The following is a 27,347-nucleotide window of genomic DNA, read 5'->3' on the forward strand; positions in this document are numbered from 1 at the left end:
TATAAGGTTATAATTAGGCTGCAAGACTATATTTAGGTTTCCCATGGTATTATTATATCCGCTTACTCTTGCCGACACTTCTCTGGCCTTTCCCACATCCTCCACACAGCCGTGCTCACTGTCATGCACGACGAGCACCACTGCAGCCTTCAAACCTCATCGTTTTCGAGCGCCCTTTTTGCGCTTATGATACCATGGCCTATCCCACACCACCTGCCTGCTTTAGACCGCCAGAAACACTAGAACCATACATGTATAAGGAGTTTATGTTGTATATTAATGTGATATTATTTGATGACACCGAGCTCGTTGGTCTTAGTGGTCTGTGCATAGCATGACAATCAATAACTCGCCCTAGCTTCACATGTCATGGCGGTTGTGATTCGTTACTTAGTGCATTGACTGAAAAGTTCGGAGGGTGAAAACTTCGGCAGTATATTGCACGCAGCAGAAGATATGCATAAACTGATCGTAAAACTAACTACTCATCGCTGGTGGAGGTGTCATCTGACGAGTCTTCGGTATCAGTGTCGATGGTGGCGTTGCTCTTGTGCACTGGGCCCGTAACCTTCCTCCTCTTCTGTGCAACATATACCTCTTCTCCACGTGAGTGGCGTGCCCGATTTTCCGTCATTCGTTGAACCAATTCTTCGTCCGTGAGCACAACCCAATGGCACGATTCCCTGTGGTGAGGTTCTCTCTGTAGAGCGTCAAGCAATTTCTGAACCTCGACCCTTCCGCCAGCTTTGCTTGGGTTGCAAACAGGTCCGGGCAGTGGCCAGCCCACGAGAGCAACACTGCAGTGCTCGACTATGTTGCGCTCGTAGTTGACATAGTTCATTTTGACAGCCTTCTTGATGTTCTTCTCAAGTGCAATAGATTCTATGACTTGATGATCAGTAGTTCATCAGCATTGAGGGATTAAAACTTACCAAGCTCTTCTTGAATGATTGTGCGACAATCGCTGATGAGCTTGTTCAATGGGCGTTGACGCATAATTATCGTGTTCTCGTCTACCCAAAAATCAATATAATCCTCGCTATCGAAAGGTTTAGAATCTTACCAAGGCCAGTAACCACAAAAGCCTCCAATTTGAGACCCAAGTGTCGTGGTTCAACGTGAAGGACCTCTTTGACAAATTTCTCGGCTTTTGGGGTGAAAAATATTTTGGGTTCGGAGAGATCTTCGATGTTCCCGCGCACTCCAACATAAAAGCCCTCCGTGCCGGTTCGAGCACAGAGGGCCATCCACTAGAATCAAATATATGTCTGTCAGCAAACATTATAATACGAGACCCGGACTTACCTCACGATCCATCGTTGTGAATGTTGCATTGATGTCGTGACGTTTTGCCTTTGGATTTGCTCGGGCGACATGACTCTTTTCTGTCCGAGCTTGAAGAACCTCTGCATTGTAAGCACGCTTTTGAGCAAATGTGAGGCATGAATATGCTTCAAGGAGTTCATCCTTATTCTCAGCGATGAATTGGGTAAGCTTAATGCGATCGCCCCGTTCACGATCTCGATTAAAAAAAATCATTGTCAGTATGAAGCTCAGAAAATATAGACTGAATTTCACCTTCATTTTCTTCCCTAAGTTTTGCCTTGATGAAGCCGTTCCACGAGTTAACACCTCGGCGCTGTTGTGACATGCGACTCCTGAGGAATAATTGGCTACGAGTCCACTTGAGGGAACTGGACAACATGAGTGAGTCGAGCAGCCACAAGAACAGCGGGTCGTTGAAACAAAACTTACCGACCATGTACTTGTGCAATGTCGACAGCCTCCTGCGCATAGGCTTCCTTGGCATTGTCGATGGCACCTGTCAAAGCGTCCAATTTATTCCGCCATTCTGTTTTCTGAGCGGCTGTCAACTTTGCTCGAGTTCGGTGAGGTTTCGGAGCACGAGCCATGGTGCAAGTGGTGGGGAAACAAATCAAACCTAGTGCCCCAGTGGTGGGGGGAACAAATCAAACCTAGTGCTCCATGTGCGTCAGCTTGGAATTGCCGAAGTCAAACAGGGTTAGAGCAAAAAATGCATTGCTAAGGTAAACGAACAAAGGTAAACGAACAATACTATTTAGCTAGAACAGAAATTTAAATTAGCCAGCGCACACTGAAGTGCCAAATTAAACTCACAAGTCTGACAATGATCATTACTTGCACATGCCATGATAGCAAGAATATATTTCATCCGTTCCTCAGGTATTCCCAGCTTCACAAGAACTGCTTGCCAGGTCAAGGGACCATACCCATCAACCTGGTTGATGCACCTCCAAATCTCATCCATTGTTATAGCGTGAAGCAAAAGGTCATGAAGGTAAGCGCTAATTTCCATGGAAACATGCTCGGAGGCCGCATCATTTGGATGCCCAGTCAAACGCGAATCCGACATCAGGTAAATGTGATTTGTGATCGATATATTACCTTGTTCAGTCCCTTGCATTGACGTTGAGATCTGTACCGGATTCTGCGGCCCATTTTTGACCCTTGACCTTTGGCGCGATGCTGTGCTAACTCCTTCGGTTTTGTCCTAAGTACATGTCAGTCCCACAAAGCCAAATTAGTTTGTGATCTACTCATGTAAAGCTGATGCGTGTTTGATTTGACGAGCGACGCAACAGCACGTGCCACTGATGAGGGTGATGAGACCGTGTGTTTCAAGCGAGGAGAGCAAGGTGCGATTGTGAACGGAGGAGGGCTTGGAGGAGGGTTTTGAATGATAGGTACTGCAGAGGGAGTCCCTCGAATTGATGTTGAGGTCTGGACTGGATTCTGTGGCCCATTTTCGACCCTTGACCTTTGGCGCGATGCCGTGCTAACTCCTCCGGTCTTGTCCTAAGTACACGTCAGTCCCATGAAGCCAAATTGGTTTGTGATCTACTCACGTAAAGCTGATGCGTGTTTGATTTGACGGGCGACGCAACATCACACGCCACTGATGAGGGTGATGTGACCATGTGTTTCAAGCAAGGAGAGCAAGGTGCGATTGTGAACGGAGGAGGGCTTGGAGGAGGGTTTCGAATGATAGGTGCTGCAGAGGGTGACACTACAGTGTGCAATGCTGAGGGCGATGAGACCGTGTGCTTGAATGGAGGAGGGCTTGGAGGTAGTGCAATAACAAATGGCAGAGGCTGCGAAGGGCATGTAGACATTGGTGTCTGCACCCGTGTAGTTCGGCTCTTTCTTGGTGTCTGTGGCCCTGTGATACTGGGTGCTGGACCTTGTCTATCAGTCTTTGTTGGAGTCTGTGGCCGTGCAAGAGGGACCGCATGTTGTCTATGAGTCTTCAGAGGATGCGCAGATGATGGCTGTGTGATAAGTTGTCGATTGGTGCGAATGGTGATACCTTCTGCTAAAAGCTCAGCAGTTTTTGAAAGCTCGTCGGTGTCTTCGTCAGAGAGCGAGTGTAGCGATGAACGATCAGATTTTGACGAAAAGTGTCCCGATGAATGCGAGGAATCTATACTAAGAGAATATCTCCAGTTGTCATCCGGCTGTGTACTAATGGCTGAGGATCGAGGATCGGCAATCGAAAATCCGTGTATGCTGGCAGTAGGGATCGCAGGAGAGCTCAAAGGATTGGGGAAAATGTAAGATGAGGTGCCCATGTCTTGAGTTCGGCGCTTGGATTCAAGCTCTTCCTGTTGTAATGCAACTAGCCCTGAGGCAATCAAATTTCTCAGTGGATGCCGCAATGCAAAATGAAGAAACACTTACTTTGAAGCAGCTTCGGAGGAAGCTCTACAGGGCTCCAGTCGAACCAATGGCGACAGACTTGATGTGCGATTGAACTAGAAAAGTCCGTGTGGATCTTCTCAAGCATAGTCTTCTCAATCTGGCACTCGATGGGCTCAGATGCAAGGACGGCAGTCTTGGTAGTGGGATACCAGCAGAACATGTTAGGACGCTTTTCGAAAATGAATTCGGCGGTGAGCTTGATCTCAAAATAGTGTTTCTGTTCATAACATGATGAGAACAACTCCAAACTTAAAGAATACATATACTCACTGTCTGACCATGCAGATCAAGATATTCCAGACGGTCCGCAGGAGTCATGGTTGTTGGTAACTTACAGTAGTGTGATCAGCGCTGGAGCAAAGTGACTTGAGGAAGCCTTGAGGCTCGCACATGTTGAACTTGAAGCGAGTATACTAGTATGTAATCGTTTCCAGTCTCCTATCAAAATGCCATCGAACAGTTAATGAATTCCTCTGCATTGCCAAATTGTTGTAGTATACTAATCTGGACCAAATCTTTGCTGGAGGCCACCATCTCTAGCAAAGATGACAATTTTGACCTCGACCGCTGGAGGAAGAACTTCGAGGATAAGGATAAGCATGCAAACCTGGCCAAAAAGATGCATTTCATGTAATAGTAATACTTTGTTTCATTCTCTCAAATTTGCAGAATGATCGATGGCAAGCATATATGTAGTGGTGCGCTGAAACACGAATTCAACTACTTCTACTACCCTTTGATCCGTGGATAGGCTGTTGAAGCATGAATTCAACTTGGGACTTCTACCCCTTCGCGAAGGGGTAGAAGTCATTGAATTCATGCTTCAACAGCCTATCCACGGATCAAAGGGTAGTAGAAGTAGTTGAATTCGTGTTTCAGCGCACCACTGCATTGTGATTTATGCTCATTGCACCCCATTTCTTCAAGACAAGTACTTAGAGATTCAAGGGGTAGTAGTAGTTGAATTTGTGCTTCAGTGCACTGCTGCAATTATTTTTGGGCATAAGGTCACGATAATGAATACAACGCTACATTACAACCTAAAGGTGAGAAATGGCATCTTCAAGACGGAAAGCTTCGTCGTTCAACTCGTCATTCTCCCCGAGACCAACTGGTTCCCTTTCGTCATCCAAGTTCTCCATCTCCACAGAACCATGCAACAGTGCTGCAGCCGGGCCACTGTAGCCCTTGAGGTAACGAATCTTGTTCAAACGATGGCGGTGAATATTGTTGATGCGGTGCCGTTCATTGTACTGTTGTCTGAACTCTGCAGCAAGAAGGGAGTCAGCTTCCTCAACCGTTAACGTCTCAATGACTTCTAGCATCTTCGCGTCATCATACTCGACCCAAGCGTCGAGGCGACGTATTTCGACATTTAAGCGGGTAATCTCCTCATGCGACCTCACCACCTTGAAATATCTAGCTGCCATTTCCCGATTGTCAGGGATGGCCCATGGCTTGGAAAGGAGGTCATGGCGAGAATATTTGAGAAGCGAGAACTCCCCAAGGGTAGCATACCCCACAACTTCGGAATAATCGAGGACGGGCCGAGGTGGTGTTTGAAGAGGGGCTAACTTGTTGTACTTCTCGAGCGCTGAGCGAATAGCGGCAGATCGACGTGCGATGGCTTTGGAAATATGTTTCCGCATTTTGTAACCTCCTCGCAGTAATGAGCATGAGACCACACAGATAATTGCGAGACAAACCTGTGCCTACGAGGTTGGCCTTTGAAAACTCAAATAAGCGTTGGACGACTAGGCCCTCTAATTCCTCCACAGTCCGAATGAAGCGGCGCTCGTGAGAATACTTCAGTGCCTGAGTGTATTCAGGGTGCGCTATTGTCCAACATTCATTGATGCCATTCCGCCGCTCAAAATCATCCACAACGTTCATTTGCAACTCATATCTGCGCAGCACTGATGCGCGTTCTGCTTCGACTGTTCTTGACTGCCGCCGAGCACTGGCGTTCAAACCTGAAGTTTGCGTAAAGCTGGTGGGTGTATACGTGAGGAAAGGCACCGATGTCATGCTGCCATACGCTGACCTCAATATCGAGGGTAAGTGAAAAAAAAAATGCTAGCGCCAACTACAAACTCAGCGAGCCGAAGCTTTTCAAGCTCCTCAATGTATGCCACTGCAAGGACATCGGATGGTGGTTCAATAGCTAAGTTGCTAAGAAACTCGACTTCTTCTTGATGCCACTGGATGAAGTCTCGGTCAGCAAGCGATTTCCGGGACTTGAACTCCTCAAGCAAGGGCATATAATCTTCGATGATTTTGAGCGCCTGGACATAATTATTGCATAAGAAGCGACCTTTAGTCACGTTAACGAACAAGATCGTAGTTTGATCAACAATGTTTAATCTTACTTAATTCGAGATACTTGTCGCGATCCCATTGGTCAAAGTGAAGATCCAGAAATTGCGTCCAATGAAAATGGGACGCGTGGCGGATGAGAACTGCAGCACTATTAGAACTTGAGAAGATACGTTCACAGGTTTCTAGATCCTCATTGCCGAAACCTTCGAGGTACAAGGGATGATTTTGCAGCTGGCAGCGGCGGTTATGAGCATATCCATGAAAACTGTTCACTGCAACAATAAGATTTAGTGCCTTGGCTCTCGCCCCAATAGAACTCGCTGCGATGGTCTTGCGCGATGAACAGCCAATGTCATGGCCCAGAGCTTGGTCATTCCCGCAGATGTCAAGTAATCGATTGGTCACGGCGAGTCCATACTTGGCACTAACAAGATCATGTCAGCATCAGATGAGTAGAACGGAGAATGACTCACAGCTCTCCACTTCGTTTCATCTCAACAACGCATTCTACAAAGCCATGGCGACACGCCAAGATAAAGATGCCAGTTTGCTCGAAGACGAAAATTTTGTTCTCCTCCACAGACTTGGCAGCTGTCCAATTTTCTGTGCAATTAGCAGTCTCACCACTATGATGTTCACCAGGCCGATTGCGAACATCATCTCTGAAAAGTTCCACCGCAATCGTGGGGATGAAATATTTGCTGTTGAAGATGCGCTCATCTGCTGAGCCAGAACCATCCAGACGTTTGGCGGAATGATTGCCGTCCATGCTGTGAAGTCTTCGGGGATTAAGTGGTGGCTTGTTCGGTTGCTGAAAACACAATATTAAATCAGTAATTTATTCAAATCTCAATACTCACCTCAAAGGCACAACATGGACAAGCGCCTGACATATGCCAGTCAGCGTGGTCTCTGCCAAGTGCACGGTCGACCTGTAGTTGAATGAGTCGTTGAATTTCGAGGTAGATGTCAAACGCAATCAAAAATTGATTGCGTAAGTACTGCGAATATGTTACCTAAACATCGGTTCAGTAACACATTATTTGATACATAAAAAGACTTACATTGTGAAGCGCGCAGAGAACTTTCGTAATCGATTGCATGCTAAATGACGATTGACGACGGCGAATCTGATGATAAAGTTCTAGGCATGTGAGATCAATAGCGACTGTTGGTTGCACTGGCGAGCAGCCGAGTAAGCCCATGCGCAGCAGCGCTGAGTTGGCAGGTTCGTCGGGCCGTTGGGCAACATTCACGTTAGGTCTAAAATCTGCTAGAACGCTTGTGATAACAATCAAGAGCATAAACTAAAAGCTTACCCCAGAGCCCAATGACAGACACACCAAAGATATGCTCATCGAGTGCTTGAGGTTGATTATCTGTGGCGTGTTCTGGACGTGACCGATGTTTCCATGACATATAAGCATGAACAAGGGCCGTCATCTGCTGCGTCCATGCAGCGTGTGCATGACGATATCGTTCGGATCGTGTACGATGGTCTTGGCGTTTATGACTGGTGACACCGCTGCAAAATAAATCAGCAAAGCAACAAGCAAGGAACAGAAATATTGACCGCTGCGGGCCACAGCTCTGGAAGAAATCTGAAAACAGCTCACTGTCCTCCAACTGCTTACCCTCACGAATATCTATCCCGTCGTTGTCGTTATCATTGTCGTCATATTCAGGTGCAGCATCATCATGCGACATCGTGTCGCAGTAGTGTTCTCCAGCCTCTAGTTGGGCTTCCGCCATAAGAGAACGGATGCGACTATTTTCTGGGGGGCGGTTGCTGAGGGGGATGGGCAAATTATCATAGCACATACCTTGTGTTGATTCAGCTCGTCTACGCTCGTCCTGTAGTCATTCACGCCGTATTTGCATCAACGAAGTTGTCATAGTATGTAGTGAGTGAGATGCGCCATTGAGAACAGTCATCTTCACCCGTGAAGATGTAGACATCTTCGAAGGGCGCTTTGGGGGCATGGTGGATGTTGAATGTTAAGTATGGACCTGAAAAAGGGCGTGAGCAAACATCTCGCTTATGCGAGCAGCCCACCAAGGCTGCTGCCATGTGGCCTACATGTTGAAGGGAGCTCAGCGCTCAGCAACAGGCGTCCAGGCTCGTGTACAGTGCAAAAGGTAGTGGTGATGAACATGTGTTCTTGATGAGCAAGCGAATGCCAATGTTGAAAGGGGTCCCAAACCGCCAGATGGTATAGGATAGGCCATGGTATCATAAGCGCAAAAAGGGCGCTCGAAAACGATGAGGTTTGAAGGCTGCAGTGGTGCTCGTCGTGCATGACAGTGAGCACGGCTGTGTGGAGGATGTGGGAAAGGCCAGAGAAGTGTCGGCAAGAGTAAGCGGATATAATAATACCATGGGAAACCTAAATATAGTCTTGCAGCCTAATTATAACCTTATATAATATACCGGTATACCCGAGGTTTGTTTTCCTAGCAAAGTCACTGCTGATTGCTGCGGAACGTGCTGAAGCGCTGCAGTATAGGTAAACGCCCCTACTTAGTGAGGAACATGCTATCACATCACTCTTACTAATTAGTAACGGTTTATGGTGACACACAGGTGTGGTTGAAGTAAGAAAAAGCTGAAAAAAGTCGAAAAAGTAAACTCATGATTTCCTGATGGAAGGAAGGCGTCTTGTTGAAAAGATTGGAGGGGCATCAGTGGAACTCCGTGACTGCATTGGCGGTATCGCGAGATGGGCAATTGATAGCAAGTGGTGATGAACTAGGGACGCTCATCGCCTGGGATTTAAACATCGGGGAATCTCTCACCCAAGCCATCAAAGCCCACTCCAGTGGGATCCCCTCGCTGGCCTTTTCTCCCGATGGCTCACTATTGGCGACCGGTTCAGGAGACGGAACGATTAAGCTGTGGTGCACAAAAACCTGGGAGTTGCTAGGAAATCCAATCACTTGTCACAAGGCGAATATCCGCTACATTCGTTTTTCGCCGTCTGGCGAACTTCTTGCAATTGCAACACACAATAATATCCAAATCTATATTCCGGGCACGAGGGAATGCGTAGCAAACTTCAAGGGACACACTGCAATCAATGGATCATACAATAACTCGCTCGCCTGGATGCCTGATGGTACACGACTTCTGTCAGCGGGCGGTGTCACAGATCCGACCATACGGGAGTGGGATACATCGACCTGGAAGCAGGTCGGTGGTCCCTGGAAGGGCCATTTTAATAATATCCAGGCCATTTCCCTGAACTCTAATGGCACCCTCCTTGCCTCCGCATCTGATGATAACCGCGTCCGCCTCTGGCGGGTCTCAGATCGACGAACCATCGTCGTATTCAAGCACCCTAGCGAGGTACAGTGCGTCGCCTTCTCCGCCGATGACAGGCGCGTCCTCAGCGGAGATCAGGATAAGATAATCTTAGAGTGGCCAGTATCTGAGGACGCTTTGCCAGAGGATCATCCAAAGAATGTTCCCAAGGATGGTTCAAATGATGATCCTAAGGAGCAGGCGATGCACCAGGTAATTTAGCTTCATTTTCGTGCCCCTTCGTCCTTTAAACCTCTTTCTTGATGCCAAGGCTCAAGCATACTCTGATTTCAAGGCATGTCCCCACCTTTGTCTCTTGTAATGCAATGCGAATAGGCTTGACGCAGGTCCTCGCTGTAAACTCGGACGCCCGAAATGCGTGCATAGCTGGGGATTTGCGCACCGCTAAAATAGTACTAAATCAAGAAATTGACGCTGATGCCAACAATTACACCTCCTATGCCAACCGCGCATTTGTTCTGGCACGAAAATCCGACTGGGACCGCGCCCTCCATGATGCAATTAAGGTGATATAGCCTGACGTTCGATGACCCCCTTATGAAAGCTAACTTTTATGGTGGCATAGTCCGTCAGAATTCAGCCCTCGTTTGCAGGCAATATCTCCAAGGGCATTGCCCTGTGCGGAAAAAGGCAGGTTCGGGCCGCGAGGACAGCATTTGATCTCGCGTCGGCATTTACCAACGGAGATTTAAAGACCACTCATTTCCCTTTCTTGATCAAGGCAGGTAAAAAAAATTACATAGTATTACGTGCTTCATTGCGATTTTCAGACCATCGCGTTGTTCAACGCGGGTGAACATGAAGAGGCGATGCTGCGTGTCGAAGAGCTAGCTGCCTCTCCCAATGTCGATCCTCTTGCTTGTCGTGTCGTGGAAGTGAGCATTGCTCATTTGATGAGGCTCAGGTAGTGTGCTGGCACTGATCTTTCTGCTTTTCGCACATCAGGCCTATCTACGCGTCCAACTAGGACAAATAGCCTTGGATAACGAGCGTCACAACGAAGCTGTTGACCACTTCACTGCCGCTGTCAATGCCAGTGCTTTCTTTTATAAATCGGCAATTCATTCTACATACGAGGAATTTGTCATGGTACGTCGATGTGATGTAACCGAATAGTGTGCTCATCTGCGTGTTTTTGCAGCTCTTTGGTTGGGACCTTGAGTCCTTGTGGCAGAGCGCGAACCAGCAACTGTGCCATGCGCTCTTTCGGGCGGGCAGGATTGGAGCAGCTGTAGAATCTTTCCAATCCACCATGGATAAGAGTGATGAGGATACGAAGGCCCGTTTAAATACTTGGTTTACTGGTAAGTCTCCAATAATGCCGCCCAACCTAAGAATCTTAATCCTCAACCGGACTTTGCTTAGCCCTCTAGTAAGAACCAAGTGCGCTCTATGCTTACGATGGAGACACTGTATTCGCAGCGCGATTACTCATGCAGTTGAAACATGGAGATTCTCAGGTAGGTTTCGTTTACACCTTGACAGTATCTGTATTACTTTTGTTTTCGTATCGGACCGTATACCGGCTCACTTGGACAAGATATCTATAACGCTTAGTTCGGCGCAGTACCCTTCACATCAGAGTCGACATAAAACGCATGCATGCAAATCTGCAGACTGTAGCATCTTTATATCATGGCTGCTTTGTATATGGTAAGATCCCTTTGCAGCATACGAGAGCACTTCATTTCCATCCCCCAGGCCCAGGGATCCATTTCAGCACGGTGGATACACCGCCTGATATCAAGGCACCTCCTTCAGGATGATGCCGGGGCGCTACGATTTCTCTCAGATTTCCTTACGCGCTGTTGCATGCTCTCCCAGTGATCTCTCGTCGAAAGGAAGTTGTGCTTTCCTCATTCCCCGCTCGAGACGCACAGCAGTCATTCATAACTCGAAACCATAATTTGTGCACCTACTAATAATTATTAATCACTTGCGATAAGTGATAAATAAATGTAAGTGTTGATTCAATATCTTTCCTCACGCGGGTCCTGAATTGTGTTGAGATTCAAGACGTTACGAGGTCTGCTATTTAATTAGTTCAATTGGAGCAAAGTGCTCCTTTTCACACCATTTAGTGACCACCGGATCACGCCTTTGACTCATCTCGGGTCACTGACCGCGTCAATGACATCGGAATTTTCTCTTACCTGTCGCATGGACACGGTCGAAGTTCATTAATAATGGCGAAGTGAACTCCGCTGGCATTCTTCGCGAACAACAGTAACGTCGGACTGCTCAATGAAGCCACACACTTCCTCCTTTGAACAGTCCGACATTGTTGGGCTATTTTCAATACGAGACTGGAGCCATCGTAGTGTCCTTGACGTGAAGACTCCGATTCTTTCACTTACTTACAGGATCAAATAGCCAGTTCTGCACGTTCTCTATCGCTGTTCAAGATACTCAGCGGCGTGATACTGAAACGCAGAAAAGATAAACTAACAGCACGTATATGTAGACTCCAGCCATGGATGTCCAAGCAAATCACTGGCTGAAGATCGTTCATCTGGAAAGTACAAACACGCGTGGTTGAACGCTGCAGCTTCCGTCAGACCATACTTCATCATTGCGCTCTCAAGAGTCATCGGGAATAGTTGGTCGATACGCAGTAATTTCCCTGATACGGATATGAGCAAACTATGTTCAACAGAAATGAAGTGGACGCCACGAGGAGAGGTGCACCGACCGCTCTCGTCAAAGTATTCATCACGCTTGCGGGACCTCGCAAGGATCTTCTCAGAGGAATCCTTCCCCATCAGCTCCGCTATCTTGGCCAGATCTTCGATACACCAAGTCTGGCCTCCTTGAGGGTTGAACAGCCAGCGTCCAGTGAGAAGCGCATTGGATACATGATATGACACCTATACAAACAGGAATTCGAACATACCATACGGCCGGGCGCACATATATCATCTTTGGTATGATAGTTAGCGCCAAGGATAACTTCTGGAGCACGCAAAGCATATGCACTAATTGTTCTCGTCGGAGGTTTTCTATTGGTCCATTGTGCTGCAGGATATTATATGTAAGCCAGTGGTTCCTACAGTGATGCCGGGGTCGTTCTACCGAAAAGGATAAGGAATAGGCTGCGGCCGCATGATTACACCTTTCAATTCAAATTTACTGTCGACAATCTGAAGACTTCGGACAAGAAGCTCCTGAATGGTCTGTGTGGCATTTCCTTCGTCAAATAGCACATTGTCAGGCTTGAGTTCCATTTCAGTAGAAATGACATAAATATGTTGCGTCCTGTGCCTATATGTGTGTATGATATTTGCGGCATGCAGCGGAGCCAAGGCTCCCACAACTTGAGCAACGATAATGTTGACTTTTTGCAGGTCGAGTAATTTTGAGGGCGCCGAACACCTAAAGCTATTCAGACTTATACTGAGAACAGGAAGAACCAAGCAGAAACGTTGACCATGAAGTCCATTTGTCATCACGGAGGCGAGGCAGAAGGGATGTCTTAGTCGATTCTGCGATAGCTGGCATGGTCTCCAACTCGAGCAGGTGGCCATCGTGATGACCTTGGGTAGCATGAACAGTCAGAATTTTGATGGCACAGTATCCCTCCGCTCTGAGGGAATGGATGTAAACATTGAGCGTTCAGTGATACCTGTGTGGATAATCGGACTTACGAATCTGAAGTCAACAAAGCTGCTCTCTCTCCAACTTTCTCAAAATCTTATAGCGAAAATTGTCGAGTTACATCCCAAGGCTAGCCGGAAAGAATCGAACCCCTCCATTCCCCGGATAGAGTCAGTGGTTCTTCAGGAAACGGGTTGGCGACCGGGGATAGTATACTTTTACTTGACTTTCAAGGCCTCTGTACAAACCAGACAAACGGCTAAGTATGGCAAGCAAAATAAGTGTGGATGATGAGCAAGTCAAGTCTTCACCTGGTCTAGAACTTCTCGCAGGTGTATTACGTAATACCAACACAGTGTCAGTGCCGCACCTACACCATTAAGGTCTAATGGAGTGGACGTTCTGAGGACATTGCAATGTCCCCCTCATCTTGCTCCATGCGAACAAGCTAGGCAGACCTCCATCGATCCTGTAGCACATCAGGGTCTTCTCCGTTGAGGGCCGAGGCGCTCACTATCCTCCGCACTGAGAATAGGTGAGTGTGCAGGACGAAGAGAGCGGGGTCTGCCGTAGTCTTTAAATGGGTTTAACATCTTTGTTAAGGGTTCTTTCGTAGGTAGTTCATTTGAGCGCTGACTGTAACGGGTGTATGCATGCAAATGAGGACACACAAATAACACCGGCGATCCTCACGGGAGCAGCAGCACTGGAGCACCGGGAGTGGACATTCTTGAACTAGAAGCATCGGGCTAGAACATGGATTTCAATGAGACACTAGTGACTGGGAGTTCGTTGGAAGCCTTGCCACAGTAGTCGCCGTGTTTACTAGTGTTTACGGACATTCCTAAACAAGCACGACACCTTTACTATGAGCTCGAGGTTGGCTCAGCCAGCAGACTCACGTTCAATCTTTCTTGATGTGCTTTTACTTGAACAGTCCATCATGGCCATGGAACTCAATGTCACCGCCGTGAGCTGGCCCTCTCTCTACAATCCAGCCATCGAGCTCTCCGTCAGCCGTGGTCCCCTGCAACCCGTGCAGCCAGGTGGCTCTTATCTCGTCAATCCAGATGGTAGGACATTTTCTGTTCCCTCTTACTGCAGAAAGCTTAGAAAACTCCAGACATCTTTCGCTTCACTCTTTACTGGACTCTTATTTTTCACATTCCTTTCTATGTCATCTGTGGCATCTATGCCTTCCTCAATTTTGCATTTCCGCCTCCGCGTCGATCAATAGCGACATTCCCGCTTGAAACGTCTCCCCGCATTCCCTTCTCCCCCGGTTCCAACCAAACCGAACAATGGATCAAGCGTCCACGACCTAACGTTCGCCGTTCTCGACTCACTTTCGCCCTCCTCGTTATTCTTGCGTTTCTGTTCCTTAGTCTCACTGGTGCTGTCATGGGAGCAGCTGTAGTCGGCTTCGTACTTGCAGGTGTATACAAGGCAGGCGGCTTTTACATGTCCACGTGCGTTTGTTGTCTCTGCGCCCGCAGTATGCACATACTGATCAAATTCATCAAGCTGGGTCCCGTTCGTATGGGCTGTGATCCAGAGCCTAGTAGGGCTTCTGGCGTAAGTGGACCCTTTTTTGTCGTCTGTTGCTATGCAATCTCAATCAGTACTGGCAGGATCTGGCCGTCTATCATCAACATCATTTGAGCTCTTGTGGCTCTGCGAGTTTGCGTCCGAGCCCAAGATTATGGCTCCACCTTGGATTAGGCACGCCTTGCCTTGCAACCCCTATACCCCCAAGTGATCGGTATTTGTCCATCGCGTCTTCGCCTTCAGCCTCATGCCATGTCTTACGAGCAGGGTGCTGCTGCGGGGATTTTACATCGTGTGCTGTTGTCACCTTCAGCGAAGCGCAGTTGCCTCATAGTCAGCCGAGACGATGGATCAACGGGCACCAGTGGGTCATTAGGTATCTCAACCTTTTCGCGGCCCTCCTGTGTGGCAACACCGCTTTGTACAGGTAAAAATGCTCCTGGCGCATCCCACCGCAGGTATTAGAATATCGCACTATTCGTCCTCTCACGTGGTCACTCTGTATCTTGTACATACAGGTAACGCCAGTTGAAGCCGTATACAAGTGACTTCATCCGTGTGGTCAGGTCATAATGGAGGTGGTCAAGCGCGATGATTCGCAGTAGGACGTAAAATATGCTTCTACAAAAAACATGTCGGTCGCATTTCCATTCCCTTGGAGTTGTTCACTATAACTGCACAAGGGTTCTCGCGTACTTCCGTGTCCCCCCTCTTCACGTCTTCTCATTCGAGCGATCTCTCCCCCTCCGTTCAAGCGACTCGCCTACTAGAAGCTACCAGAGTGCTCAATTAATGCATTAATCCCGTATTGTGGGGAACTTGCTAGCCCGTAAGAAATTTAATGGCAACCGTTAATATCTCTAACCCTACTGAGCATAAGGGCCGACAGAGCGCTCTCAGTCCTTCCCAGTTAAACGCCGCCAAGTTCTTCGTAACCATGCGACCGGTGAGCGCTGCTGGAGGATGAAGAAGTTCGTGACCAACAAACGGGAACGCTAAGGGAATGTCGACGTCTCCTCGATACGGTGCCTGCATATGCTACCATCAGGTTGACAGAGAGGAAATTAATACTCGCCGGTATTATTTAACTAACTCGCAACGATCAACATACCTGCCAGTGCATAGTCCACATTTGCTTGAAAAGTGGCCCGAGCGCCAGCGCTAGAGACGTATATTCAACTTGCATGTAGATGGTGCAATTCAAGGATTTTGAACGCTCTGTGTTGAATATCATAGTCATCGTCTGGATCTACGAGCAACATTGGCAGTATTATTGCGACACGGATATCCCTCTTACTCTACAACACCAGATACTACTGCATTGTTATCGTGCGTATAGGCGAATATTTTAAGCGTGCAACCTGTGCAACTTGAACGCGTCGCTCGATGCCAATGCAAAGCGTTGCGCTTGAAGCATTTTAAATTCAGATGAATGACTTCGTAGTAGTACGGTTGCAGAAGCTTGAAGCATGTTTTGTGAAAACATTTCAAGGCCATGCTACCGTACTACTCTGAATCTGAGGAGAATAGGGCCTGTGACAAGGCCAGCTTATACTGGTATTGTCACGATCCGTCTCAAGTACGTTGTAGAATACAAGTGTTGATGAAGTTCCTGCACATGCATGTTGGATGTGAAGGACCGTGAGACAATTTTTGACCCCGCTCTTCAGCGGGGTCGGTTGAACCTAGTTATGTAAATACCCCAGGCCACTACATTACAATCCCCCGTGTTTTGAACATCTAGCGTGCTATGGTCAGTCATTTTCTCGACATAACTGCGATTAACAACGACCTGGAATGACCGAATTTTCCATGGCCAATGGATATCTGTGGGTGGAGATCGCGGCTGGTACTACTGTGTGTCACCACTGGCATAAATCGATTCATTGCCATAATCACCCATAAAAATCCCTTTCACCGATCTTCATCCAAGCTAGGCAAGTGTGATATCATACGCGTGTCGTTTCAAACTTCGATGTCCCAAATGCCTCCATCATGAATATGTAATCCACGAACCACAACCATTTCCGACGTTCCGATTTCTGGCGATATCCTCACGCAGGGGGTGCCAGATGTGAGTAAGTATGTTTGATCATCTATACTGCTTCATTGAAGCCTCCCTTCACTGACGAGAACGGCATCACAGCATCACCCCGCGATCCACGTGCTCAGGGTGTGATGGCATCTCGACCTTGCTTCGGGGACAGCTTCGCACTTAGCCCCTCACTTATCGCTATAATTATCGGCTGCCGCTCCGTTATCGTGGCATGACGTTGCTGTGGAGGGTTCGACAGGCTGGTGCTATTCATGCGTGGGTTCTCATAGTGCCGACAGGGGTGGTATCTCGAGACTGCTTCTGAGGGCGTGGCGTACGCTGTGGCATTCGGAAATATGGTCATGGAGATTCTGGCTTTGTTCTTTGTGGCGAACTGATGTGTTCAAATGATTGCAACAAGTTTGCTTGCGGCGTCGCTTGATTGGACATTTTCGATTTGCAAAATGAGTAAAGTATGTCGCACTGTGACAATTTCATACCACCGCCTTGCACTCTATCTGAATCACCAGGATTACTGCATCACGGAGTTTGGAATGAGTCCAGATAAATCATTGCATCAAGTAAGTCAAGGATAAAGGGCAGGAGAAGTTTGATGATCACCGTTTCCATAAACTGACACAGTCTCGTAGCATAATCGACGCAACATGAAGGTCCCACAGGTGAGCAGATTAGAGTGCAGCAGCCAGTTGCGACGATCGGATAGCTGTGTCCTGCCTGCACATCTATAGCCCGTCATCGCCTTACTAAATTTTCCGTGATCATACCCAGAACACCGTCCCAGATCTGTGGTGGTGTGCAGCATGCATCTTTGCATGATGCACCTAATTAGCCTCGCGATGTTGCGTTCCCCACCACTCATCTTGCGTCAATTATCAACAGCTGCAGTCAGTAGATTAACTGCTGCCAGAGCCTAGTGCTAGGGCTGAACACAAGGCAAATGTCACCGAGGATATTCCAAGACACCGGGACCCCCTGAAGGCTACGTTTGAAATCCGCGGAAGAATTTGGAGAAAGCGCGGAACCTCGTGTTGGGCGTAGGGATGCGTCGTGATTGATTTGAGGCTTCATCTGATGTGATTGGCCATGCATAGACAAGGTTGGGTTCGGGCTGTAGGTAACGGATGTTTTATTTGCCAGCCTGCTGAACTCGAGTTTGCTTTCTTTAGTTCGAAACGTTGTAAGTGGATGTCAAATGCGCGTTATCTGATAAGGGAATGGGAAAATTTTAATCTGATTCTCGAAGAAGTGCTGCCCTTCCGGTGGGCGGACTCCTGATCGGAAGCCACGAACGGAGGCAAATTTTCAATTCTCCAAGTCAGCGAATCGTCTGATCTTATCTGTGGCGTCGGAAGGTTATTAGGTCAAAGCTTTGACGTATGCACTTATGCATTTGACGTACGCATGCTGCCATTCAAGTGTACATAACCAGCTCACGCCGGATCCGACGTCCACGTTTGCCGGTGTCGTGATAATAGGGTAGGCGGTGGCACACGGTGCGGTAACATTTGTTCTCTTCGCGTATATGGCGCGAGACAACGCAATAGCTGAGAATTACTGCCGTCGTGACGACACGGGCGCTGAAAATTGACCGGGTTCTTCCTTTCCAAGATCTGAAATTTGGAAACGGTAATAATAGTGAATGGGAATTGAGATAAGATTGGGGAAGGGCCTGGGAGGATCAGTGCCACAAAGTCAACATGAACAAAGGAAGTATACGTACAAGTAATAATATTTGATCTGGAATAAAATTTTATTGATTGTAGAGAGTACTTGCTGTTGCAATAGCTGTTGGTATATTGGAGGATGAACAGAATTTCAACAAAAAATAATGCCAGAGTGTGGAGAGAGGTTGGAGGAATGAAGAATTAGGAAATATGGTTATTATCTTTGAAACTGCTGTAATCTGATTGGCTGGATTTAGTTAATGGTCGTTATCTTTTGGGTTTATCGGCTCCCGCTAATACCAAAAATCATAAACACTGCGGTGCCCGACTCTCCTCTGTCCGTTTATTTCTCCCTCCCTCTACGTGTCTCGCTCACAATAATACCCCTCTCCTCACCGTCGCCCACGTCGACCACGCACCATTCGTCGTCAACCTGTACAGCATCAGTGAGATTTCATTGTTCCGTGCGCGGTCTTTAGACACCAGCTGACGTTCAACGTGTTGCAGCCAACATATTGTCTATCTTACTACTGTCTGATAAAAAAAATGTCGCCAATCGTAATGGAATCTCCTGCGTTGAACATGCATCATCCTGCGCTTTCTACCCTCTCCCGGATACAGCAGCAGTTCTCGCCCAGCACAGCCTCAGAACATGCTGCAGTACAACGCGACTCTTTGTCTAACTCACCGGTCCATGCCGGGTCCCTTCAGCAGAAGATAAACCCAAGCGACTTCACTTTTGAGCAACTTTTACAGTCAAAAGAGCGCCCTCAACCTATCGTAGAAGACCAACCAACCTCGACACCGAGCGCGCCCCAGCAGCAGGCGCCTCAACAGCAGCAGCGTACTGGCTGCACTAACTGCGGAGTCGTTGACACGCCCCTGTGGCGACGCGACACCGAGGGCAAAACCATCTGCAATGCTTGTGGTAAGTGATCTCTCTTCATCTCATCTCTTTCATTTCCCGTCCTACGCCGTCACGTGTCAACCCATGGTTGGTGGGCTCGTGGGCGTCCGTTTCCAAAACACACCGTGCACTCCATATCACATTTGCAGCATTCCGTTGCATCTGAAACGTGTTCCGTGCATGCTTCTGCCGGCCAACATGTTGATTGGTCAATGTCATTTCCTGCGTTTCTTTCCCTACCTACCGCTTGGTAGTGCAGTAACAGTGTGCTGATTAAAATGTGTGCAACTCGTGTGCGCATCGCTTGGGTTTTTGCTCTTTATTCGATATAGGCCTTTACCTCAAATCACGCAAAGTCGCACGTCCCCCATCCCTGGCCCGCACGCCAACGCCCACTGCGACAGCTGCAGCCCCCGTTCGCCAACCCCCAAACGGAAGTGCAGACACAGATATGTCCAACCCAAATCAGGCATCTTTGGTTGTACCAGCGACATCTCCTAGCCAACCACAATCGTCAAAAAATCAGGAAACTTTGTCATCATCTCAACCTGAGAGCTCTGGGCAGTCTCAGCCGAAACCCTCTTCGAAAACTTCGTCCCCCGCTAAGTCCATATCCGCTTCAGGTGCACACAACATTTCTATTGGAGGCACATGTCCAGGTGACGGACGATGTGATGGTACTGGAGGATCTAGTGCTTGTGCCGGGTGTCCCACACTCAACAACGCACTCGCCATATCCGGAAGATTAGAGATGACAGGCCCCTGCAGACGAATCGTCACCGTCCGCGCCTGCGCGAGGTGTAACTCCCACCGGTGATGCACCGTCGCCCGGCGTAGATACCGAAAGCCCAGCGTCGGGGCCCGCGAAGAAGGTCAAGTCTACTGTCGGAGCGCTCAGTTGTGCCAACTGTGGTACGAGTACAACGCCATTGTGGAGAAGAGATGATGTTGGTAACAACATCTGCAATGCTTGTGGTGCGTTTCAGCTTTCGTTTTGGCCCACATGCCCTTGCCATTCGCCTTATCCCCGCAAACTCCATTCACTTTGTAAAATTTCTTGCGGAGCGCACGTTCATCTCGCGATTGTCGCGCGTGTCTATCATACCTCGTTTCCAGAATTAGGGAGCCCGCCAGCCCAATTCGCCATTCACGTAATGGGAAAATGGGAATTCAAGTTATTCAGTTTATCCTTTTGGTTTATCTTCCTTCCCACGATTTGTGGGGACGAGTATTGCCATATTGGATGGATATTCTTGGCATCCGTCGGACCACTTTAATTTTGACATATTGATTGATATCATTTGCTTTTTGGCCTTATCGTCGTTTGGTCAGTTTCAGCACTGACCGTTGGGTTGCTTTCCAGGTCTTTACTTCAAGCTTCATGGCACGCATCGTCCAAACTCCATGAAAAAGACTGTCATCAAGCGACGGAAACGTGTCCCAGCAGCCGCAGGGATGTCGTCGGGGCGCATGTCAGATCAGGCTGCTGCCGAGGCACTTGTCTCGGTTGGCCGTCTTGGTAGCCAACACGCGAACACCGAGGAGAGTGATGGCGAGATAGAAGAGCCTCAACCTCGCCGGAAGAGAGCACGGCGTGGAAAGAGCGATCGGGAGAAGGGCCGCTTGCGCGAAAAGGATGACGATGAAGACATGGGAGAGGCAGAAGAGGAACAAGAACCTGTCAGTCGGCGGAAGAACGAGCGGACTACGCGGAAAGCGTCCCGCGATTCGCACGGTTCCGCATGGGCAGAAGGCACGAGCATACAACAGATTGCAGAGGCTCTGAGCGGTGTCACTGGTGATCGCGCCCATTCGTTACCACGCAGTTCCGATATGGAACGCTTTGCACATGCTCACCATCTTGCGCGCACTGGATCGGGCCATGGCGCATTCATGGCAGCGCCCCATGCTGGATTCGATCTTCCTCCTCTCAATGCCGCTCTTGGTGAACGGTTTGGCGGCTACGGACCCCCTGGTCTCTTGGGTAATCGTGATTTCGGCGGAACGCCATCTAGCTACATGCGCTCTGGTTCCAATGCGCCAAGCAGGACGCATTCGCCGTTAAATCCTGGTCTTTCTGCTCCTGGTTCGGGGTACGTCTTACCGCCACCTCATGGCATGGGTCATGGATATTACGGATCCCTCGGTCATTCACCCCCGCCGCATGATGTTTTGAACGGTGTCTTGACGTCAGGTGTTCCAACAGCGAGTGAGTTGAGGCAACATTACCTCGAACTACACGAGCAGCGGAAACGGTTAGAGGAGATGATCCAAAAAACGGATGCTTTGATGGCTGGTGTCAAGCGAGGTCTTGACGATATAGCGAACGTTTCCCAGCAGCAACATCAGCAGCAACAGCAACAGCACTCGCCCCAGCATTCTCACGCCTCCCCCGAACAGCCTGCACAGCAGACTACAGTCTCATCCACCGCGGTGCCTTTGACTCGTTCCGGCGACAAGGACAGAATTAGAGAACCTGTTTGGCCCGTGTCGCCTGAGCAGCCCCCTCGCGAATGACCAACTCTCCCCTGACTCTCCAAAAATGACTTCAACGTCATCGCTGTCATTAGCTTTGCAAATTCGTTTTATCGGTATTGCTTTGTCCATAACCCCCACTCGCATCACCCTTCACGACACGTCGCTCTTGTGATCATCTTGCTTTCTATGTTTGACCGACGGTCGGTCGGTCCGGGACTATCTGTTGAGCATTTTTATTCATCAGCTCACCACCTTCGTGAACTATCTATTCCTCTATCTCGTCTCTTGGTTACCCCAGTTCATGCTTTGCACGTCTTCTATGTCAATATTAGGTTTGTCTTGTTACTTTTGATACCTTCGCTATGCATATTGCCCAGTACTATGATCCGTTTAAAGCACTTTTCCACGAGCACCCCTGTTCTTGTCCCTTCATGTTTTGTTTTGCGCGTATATTATATCTATGTCGCCCCATAGTGTAGATCGCTGGTCATTGATTGTGGTCGGTGTACATTTTCTAATCCTTATATACTCATCGTTTATACAGTGTTTCGGCTGGTTGGCTTACCCTACTCCCTAGAGTTCGTGTACTGTTGTCTCAGCCTCGGCATGCCATTCTGTTTATTCAGCAATCACATAGTATTTTTGACCACACTCCTGTCCGACTGGTCTCAAACATAACACTGCTCAGGAGCCATCGAGAGCCGTAGGGATTTCCCATACGAGTCGCTGACTGTCTAGTTTGGCTTATTCTCAGTCCTGATCCACAGTTACGCCGTAGGGACAATGTGGCCAATGCAGCCGTGCGCCGTGGCGCAGGTGAGCACAAGTTTTCACAAACTCGTGATCGCAAAGATGGCTGAATCATCACCCAGTTCGCTGCGCAAAAGCTGCAGTTTTCACAGATCAACATACGAATAGGTCCTTGGTTATTTCTGCCTAAATCCTGTGTGTCACCTGCTGTCCTTGCGGCACTCAAGAGGCCTAATTTGCGCTAGGACGCCGAATATCAAATGCTAGATGTGCCATTCTTACCAGTTCGATCGTTCGAACGTTCAAGGATTAACTTCCCTCGGATCGAGTAACAACTCGATCCACTGGTATACAGGTTTAGTATTGTCTTGACTAACAAAAACTTTCACGTGTAGCCCTCTCCTTCACGAGATGCATTCAAGCAATTTTTGAGTACCCTTTCATTGTGGGAGCAACGTTAATGCCATTACAAAGAGCATTTGACTCACGTCGCCTTGCAGTCAATCCGTTTCCTCCGGTACGTCCTTGAAAACCATGAGACTATATATACATACCCTCTGTCGCGCTCCGAAGATGTAGCTGGGAGGGTCGACCGGTCAATATCAATTTATCTGAGGGCCGTGGCATCAAATGGGCACGGTCTCAGAGACCCCAAAGCTTTGCCTGTCATCCGAGGCTTTTATGTCTAAATTGATGTGCTCAATAGTCCAGATCTGTACTTCAACGTTCACGGATCTCGGGATGTCGGCCATCAAGTTTCAGCTACTATAGTCGGAGGGGCCTAAGCGGTTATCGTAGTCTCAGGCAAGCTGGTATCGACTACATGGAGCACGAGCGAATGCCTCGATGTGATCCAAGTCAAGAACATAACACGCAGCATGGGATAATAGAGATCGCGAGGACGCACCAGGTTGCAAAACGTAGCTTGAACGTGATCATCCATCTATATCCCAGCTAAGGTAGTAGAGGAATGAAGAATCTGTAACGAACGGAGTCGAAACCGCCCAAGCTGTACCACGAAATTTACCTTTCCCGGACGCCTTCTAACATGGTATCTTGAGCTTCATATCACTGAAACTCAAGGAGTCGAAAGTTGAGACGACCCCGACTTCAATCAACTATCGGCATCTTCTCCAGGTTGAGAGCCTCCGCGGCACTGGATTATAATGGCCAAATTGGAAATAGAAATGAGGGGACCGACCTATATATATCTACATCTACGAACTTACTCTGGTGGCGCTGGCATATTATATGACTGAATGCGGCGGATGCCAATTCCTGGTACGGCTCGGAACGCACCAAATATTCTTGCTGAAACATAAAACAGTATAAGTTATTATTACATAACCGTTTTGGTCCCCAGAGTTCAGCTTCGTCTGGCTCGAGACTTGGCGAGAGTCGCTGACACGATGATCCGATCTTAATAGGTTGGCTAAGGGAGTGGTGGATGAGTCTAAAGAAAAACTGTGGGTGCGAGTGAGGAAGTGCGAGGTACGACGAACTCGAAGTCGTGGCAGAGAGAAAAACGAATGCAGGAAGCGGACAACGTTCACTCGGGAGTCGCCTAGATGTATCATGATGGTGCCGGGACATCCCGATTCCCGGCAGGCTACATCAGCAGTCTATCCAGCCTCGTCTATCGCACACACGTTGAAGTCAGACGAACAGTGGGCTGGGGCCGGGCGTTAACTCGGCCCGAACGCTGGCAAGATTGCCGCCGGGAAAACTCGACATGCGGGCTAAATGAATGACCATTTTATACGAAGCGGGTATTCATGAACGATTACTCAAATGTACACTAGCGAGCGAGGGTACTGTGAAAGGAGCGAGAGTACTGCGTAAGCAACGAGAGTATTGCGAAAGGAGTGAGAGTACTGTGAAAGGAGCGAGCGGATCGATCATATGATGCAGTGAAGAAGAAAACCACGAGGAAGAAGAAAACGCTTGTCACTCAGCTGGACGTGTGGTGCCGGTTCCTTCCGAGCGTTCAGGAATCGGCACCTTCCACATTCTACAGAAGTCGTCAAGCATTAGGCTTCCACTCAGAAAGCCACTCATGCATGTACATCAATGCTGCTTCCTGCACGACCGCAATAGTCGGGTCTACAATGCCATTCTCCGTGATCAGGTCTGAGCAGTGGAATCCATCGCCCTCATAGATTGGCATGCTGGGAGTGCTAGGCTTATTCAACCCATCAGCAGAGACAGTCACTTCGCGCCATGGGTCACGCAGGCCGTTGGCGAAGAAAAGACGCTGGATGTCCACGTTACAACCGCCATACGTAGTATCAGTCTGTGCAGTGGTCGGCTGAGGTGGATAGGCAAAGGCTTGAGGAAACATGTTCACGCATTGGCGCTGAAGATTATATTGAAAAATGCTCATGTTTCGTATCCAATATACGTACCTCATTGTAAATGGACTTGGAGGATGCGGCTCACAATTGCGGGCTGGCCTTCAGGAGGGCCAACCTGGTACCATCCGACTTGATTGCACCTGGAATAATTGTTAGAGTGGATATTCGAACTAATGAGAATACATACACCATCCAAAGCCACGACCTGTCTGCATTATTCACGGAAACGTCAGTCCAGAACGACTGGCTCGTGTTATACGTCCCAAGACAAGTTCTATCTTCACCATTAGCCAATTTGAACGACTACATCCCAAGGATACGTACTCGGCATCCTCGTCTCCACAGACTTTACTATCAAGTTTAGCCACATTAATCAGAAATCAATGGGACCGCCTACCGTAGCTGTAGTACGTGGTATTCCAGAAGTTACCCCAAGAGTAGATAGCATTATCTAGTCCCCATCCCCGAGGTCCGGCGCTAATGCCGTCCTTGACTTCAAGTGCATCACAGAACTCGAAGAACATTGCTCCTGGGCCAACATCGGGCTGCAGAGATTGCCAATCAAACAGGTTGTATTGAACTGTTGGCGCAAGAAAAGTTAGTTGACTCAAAAAGGCAGCAGATCAAATTGACAAAAAGAACACTACAGAAGGGAAACCTAAGAAAACGAGATAGGAAGGACGATCTTGTGACCAAATCAGCGCGCGTTGGTGAAGGGAAGATAAATCGCAACGAGTGTTGCCCAGGTCAGAGGGCATGCTAACCGTGCTGTCCGTTCTACGCAAATACATAAAGCTGAATGAAGGACAACGATAACTCACGTGCACTGGCGAAATCGGTTACGTGTACAACATCTCCGAGGCCAAATGCTTCCTTGAGCGTCTGGATTCCAGCGGTGTCATTAGCCGTGAACATCCCATCCAAGTATGCAATCACTGCCTGTACATCAGATGAACAGTTCTGTGGCATATACTCGCGAATAGGTGTGAAATAAGCATAATAATCGCTGTTTGGGTCAGAACAGCAATCCAATGCCGGATTTCAGCGAATCGGCACGTTGTATGCGGATACATTCAGTTGATTATAACGGAAGGAGAAGCAATCAGAACAATGGGAGATGCGCGGTGATATAACATACGTGATGGCTTCTACAACGGCCGAAGATGCATATCCAGCCCAGAAAATTCCCGGCTTGCTTTACGTTAATCATTATGCTGAAAAATCGAAATTTTATTTTAAATTCTCACTTGACCATCGTCCAACTTGTGAGGGCCCCCGAGTAGCTTCCTCCGATCAGTATCCATGGCGCTTGACCTGGTTTTACAGCGTTACCCCCAGGCATGGGAAGGTCAGCAGTGGTGGCGAAATATACGAGATCATCAACAGCCTGCTGGATGGTCAGGAGAGCCAGGGATTGTGATGTGAGGTTGTCGTATGGATTGGAATAGCCAAAGAAACGATGTTCGATGATGATGGTTGCGCCATTTTGTTGTTGAGCGATGAGACCATTGATGGTTTCATTGGTAAGGTAGCCCTCGTAGCCTAGAAGTCAAGTGCTTGAGAGAAAGTTGCAAATTAAGGATGGTAAACTGACCATCCGCGTCAGTTTCTCCAGGCGTCATCAAGATGATGGGGCCACCTTCAATGCATCAGGTCGACGTTACTGGAAGCTGTACCTTGATCCTCACAACATACCAGGCTCGTAAAACTCCCAATCCATCCAGTATCGCTGTTGGAAGGTTCCGAGGTCTGAATTATTGTGATCGATGAGCTGATCAAAGTAATAGACGGTCGTAATAGGTGGGAGCGTTGTGCCATTGAATGAAGTGAGGGAACGTTGGGACCCTGAGAGCTTTGGAAGAAAAGGCATGCCGCGAAGCATGGCGTTGGGGATAGCTGCCCGGGCGAGGCCTGAAAGGATGAGCAATACAATCCACATCATGTCGAGCCTTGACAGTCAGGGTGGGGTTAAATGACATGACCATAGTCGGGGAAGCACTTTTTATAGCCATGGAAGGATGTTGTAAGTGGGCAGTGTAACACTTGCAATTTGACACACAAGTTGACACCACCGGTGTTACTCGCTTCGCAAGAGAAGCCTGAAGAGGATATAATTGGACGTACTTAGCTCAATGACCTTACGTGACGGTGCGTCCAACAAAATGATGGAACTTGGCAAAAGACCCAGACGTATGGATTTCCTGGTTGTAGTATTCTGAACTTGAACCTCGCATGGCTGAGATGGATTTACATGATAAATGGTAAATACTGCTTGACAGAGATTTATATGCTCACCGTGCTCACCGCTCTAGGATGACATGTGGCCCCCGCAAACCGGGGTGTGTAAGAACCACAGAAGCAACCTAAGCGCAGTCTCTCCGACCATATACCACAACTTTTCAGCGAATCTGACAGTCCCGGAGTTCCAGGAGCTCAAGTTCGCCAGATAGTTCGGGGATCGCATGTGCCCTGGTTGGCCATGCCTCAGCTTACCGTGTCAGGAATCGCCGCTTATCGACCATCACATCTGCCAGTTTATGCCTGACAGGCCCGTAGTTATGAAAGATAATTTTATTTGTACACTACACACATGAACTGGCTAACCGAGTGAAAA

The 27,347-nt window shown here is 48.3% G+C and overlaps 7 protein-coding genes across 7 annotated transcripts; 2 read left to right on the forward strand and 5 right to left on the reverse strand.

Moving 5' to 3' along the window:
• Window positions 1-481: 481 nt before the first annotated feature.
• Window positions 482-1,705, reverse strand: DFJ58DRAFT_707880 (uncharacterized protein; the record flags this gene model as incomplete). Its single annotated transcript, XM_041383769.1, has 5 exons — window positions 482-882; window positions 933-1,013; window positions 1,064-1,250; window positions 1,291-1,520; window positions 1,579-1,705. 5 exons carry the CDS (start codon window positions 1,703-1,705, stop codon window positions 482-484), a joined length of 1,026 nt encoding a protein of 341 aa, XP_041239434.1.
• Window positions 1,706-2,496: 791 nt separating this feature from the next.
• DFJ58DRAFT_74602 (uncharacterized protein) lies at window positions 2,497-4,149 on the reverse strand. Its single transcript, XM_041387430.1, has 4 exons — window positions 4,012-4,149; window positions 3,721-3,958; window positions 2,889-3,664; window positions 2,497-2,838 (listed from the first exon to the last, which is right to left on the reverse strand). Exons 1-4 carry the CDS (start codon window positions 4,057-4,059, stop codon window positions 2,545-2,547), a joined length of 1,356 nt encoding a protein of 451 aa, XP_041239435.1. The 5' UTR covers window positions 4,060-4,149; the 3' UTR covers window positions 2,497-2,544.
• A 632-nt stretch (window positions 4,150-4,781) lies between these two features.
• On the reverse strand, window positions 4,782-7,812 carry DFJ58DRAFT_732467 (uncharacterized protein; the record flags this gene model as incomplete). The annotated part of the gene is made up of 9 exons (XM_041386175.1): window positions 4,782-5,401; window positions 5,448-5,785; window positions 5,836-6,055; window positions 6,111-6,484; window positions 6,534-6,871; window positions 6,921-7,076; window positions 7,125-7,333; window positions 7,380-7,585; window positions 7,634-7,812. 9 exons carry the CDS (start codon window positions 7,810-7,812, stop codon window positions 4,782-4,784), a joined length of 2,640 nt encoding a protein of 879 aa, XP_041239436.1.
• A 3,750-nt stretch (window positions 7,813-11,562) lies between these two features.
• On the reverse strand, window positions 11,563-12,606 carry DFJ58DRAFT_732469 (uncharacterized protein; the record flags this gene model as incomplete). The annotated part of the gene is made up of 5 exons (XM_041386176.1): window positions 11,563-11,688; window positions 11,744-11,778; window positions 11,832-12,249; window positions 12,276-12,397; window positions 12,513-12,606. 5 exons carry the CDS (start codon window positions 12,604-12,606, stop codon window positions 11,563-11,565), a joined length of 795 nt encoding a protein of 264 aa, XP_041239437.1.
• Window positions 12,607-13,828: 1,222 nt separating this feature from the next.
• DFJ58DRAFT_74705 (uncharacterized protein) lies at window positions 13,829-14,748 on the forward strand. Its single transcript, XM_041387505.1, has 4 exons — window positions 13,829-14,049; window positions 14,100-14,445; window positions 14,501-14,551; window positions 14,608-14,748. The coding sequence occupies exons 1-4, from the start codon at window positions 13,845-13,847 to the stop codon at window positions 14,636-14,638; spliced, it is 633 nt and encodes a 210-aa protein (XP_041239438.1). The 5' UTR covers window positions 13,829-13,844; the 3' UTR covers window positions 14,639-14,748.
• Window positions 14,749-18,790: 4,042 nt separating this feature from the next.
• On the forward strand, window positions 18,791-21,668 carry DFJ58DRAFT_718170 (uncharacterized protein; the record flags this gene model as incomplete). The annotated part of the gene is made up of 6 exons (XM_041384441.1): window positions 18,791-18,934; window positions 18,956-19,172; window positions 19,484-19,629; window positions 19,759-19,951; window positions 19,989-20,126; window positions 20,515-21,668. The coding sequence occupies 6 exons, from the start codon at window positions 18,791-18,793 to the stop codon at window positions 21,666-21,668; spliced, it is 1,992 nt and encodes a 663-aa protein (XP_041239439.1).
• Window positions 21,669-23,999: 2,331 nt separating this feature from the next.
• Window positions 24,000-26,855, reverse strand: DFJ58DRAFT_808529 (peptidase S28). Its single transcript, XM_041391300.1, is given in 13 exon segments — window positions 24,000-24,735; window positions 24,785-24,799; window positions 24,819-24,873; window positions 24,921-25,007; window positions 25,058-25,079; window positions 25,131-25,313; window positions 25,555-25,739; window positions 25,872-25,928; window positions 25,981-26,275; window positions 26,328-26,372; window positions 26,429-26,675; window positions 26,732-26,754; window positions 26,838-26,855. The coding sequence occupies 11 exon segments, from the start codon at window positions 26,673-26,675 to the stop codon at window positions 24,403-24,405; spliced, it is 1,524 nt and encodes a 507-aa protein (XP_041239440.1). The 5' UTR covers window positions 26,732-26,754; window positions 26,838-26,855; the 3' UTR covers window positions 24,000-24,402.
• Between the last annotated feature and the right edge of the window lie 492 nt (window positions 26,856-27,347).

This window comes from Suillus subalutaceus, assembly GCF_016647625.1.
Source record: "Suillus subalutaceus strain FC151 chromosome Unknown DFJ58scaffold_126, whole genome shotgun sequence".
Taxonomy (NCBI): domain Eukaryota; kingdom Fungi; phylum Basidiomycota; class Agaricomycetes; order Boletales; family Suillaceae; genus Suillus; species Suillus subalutaceus.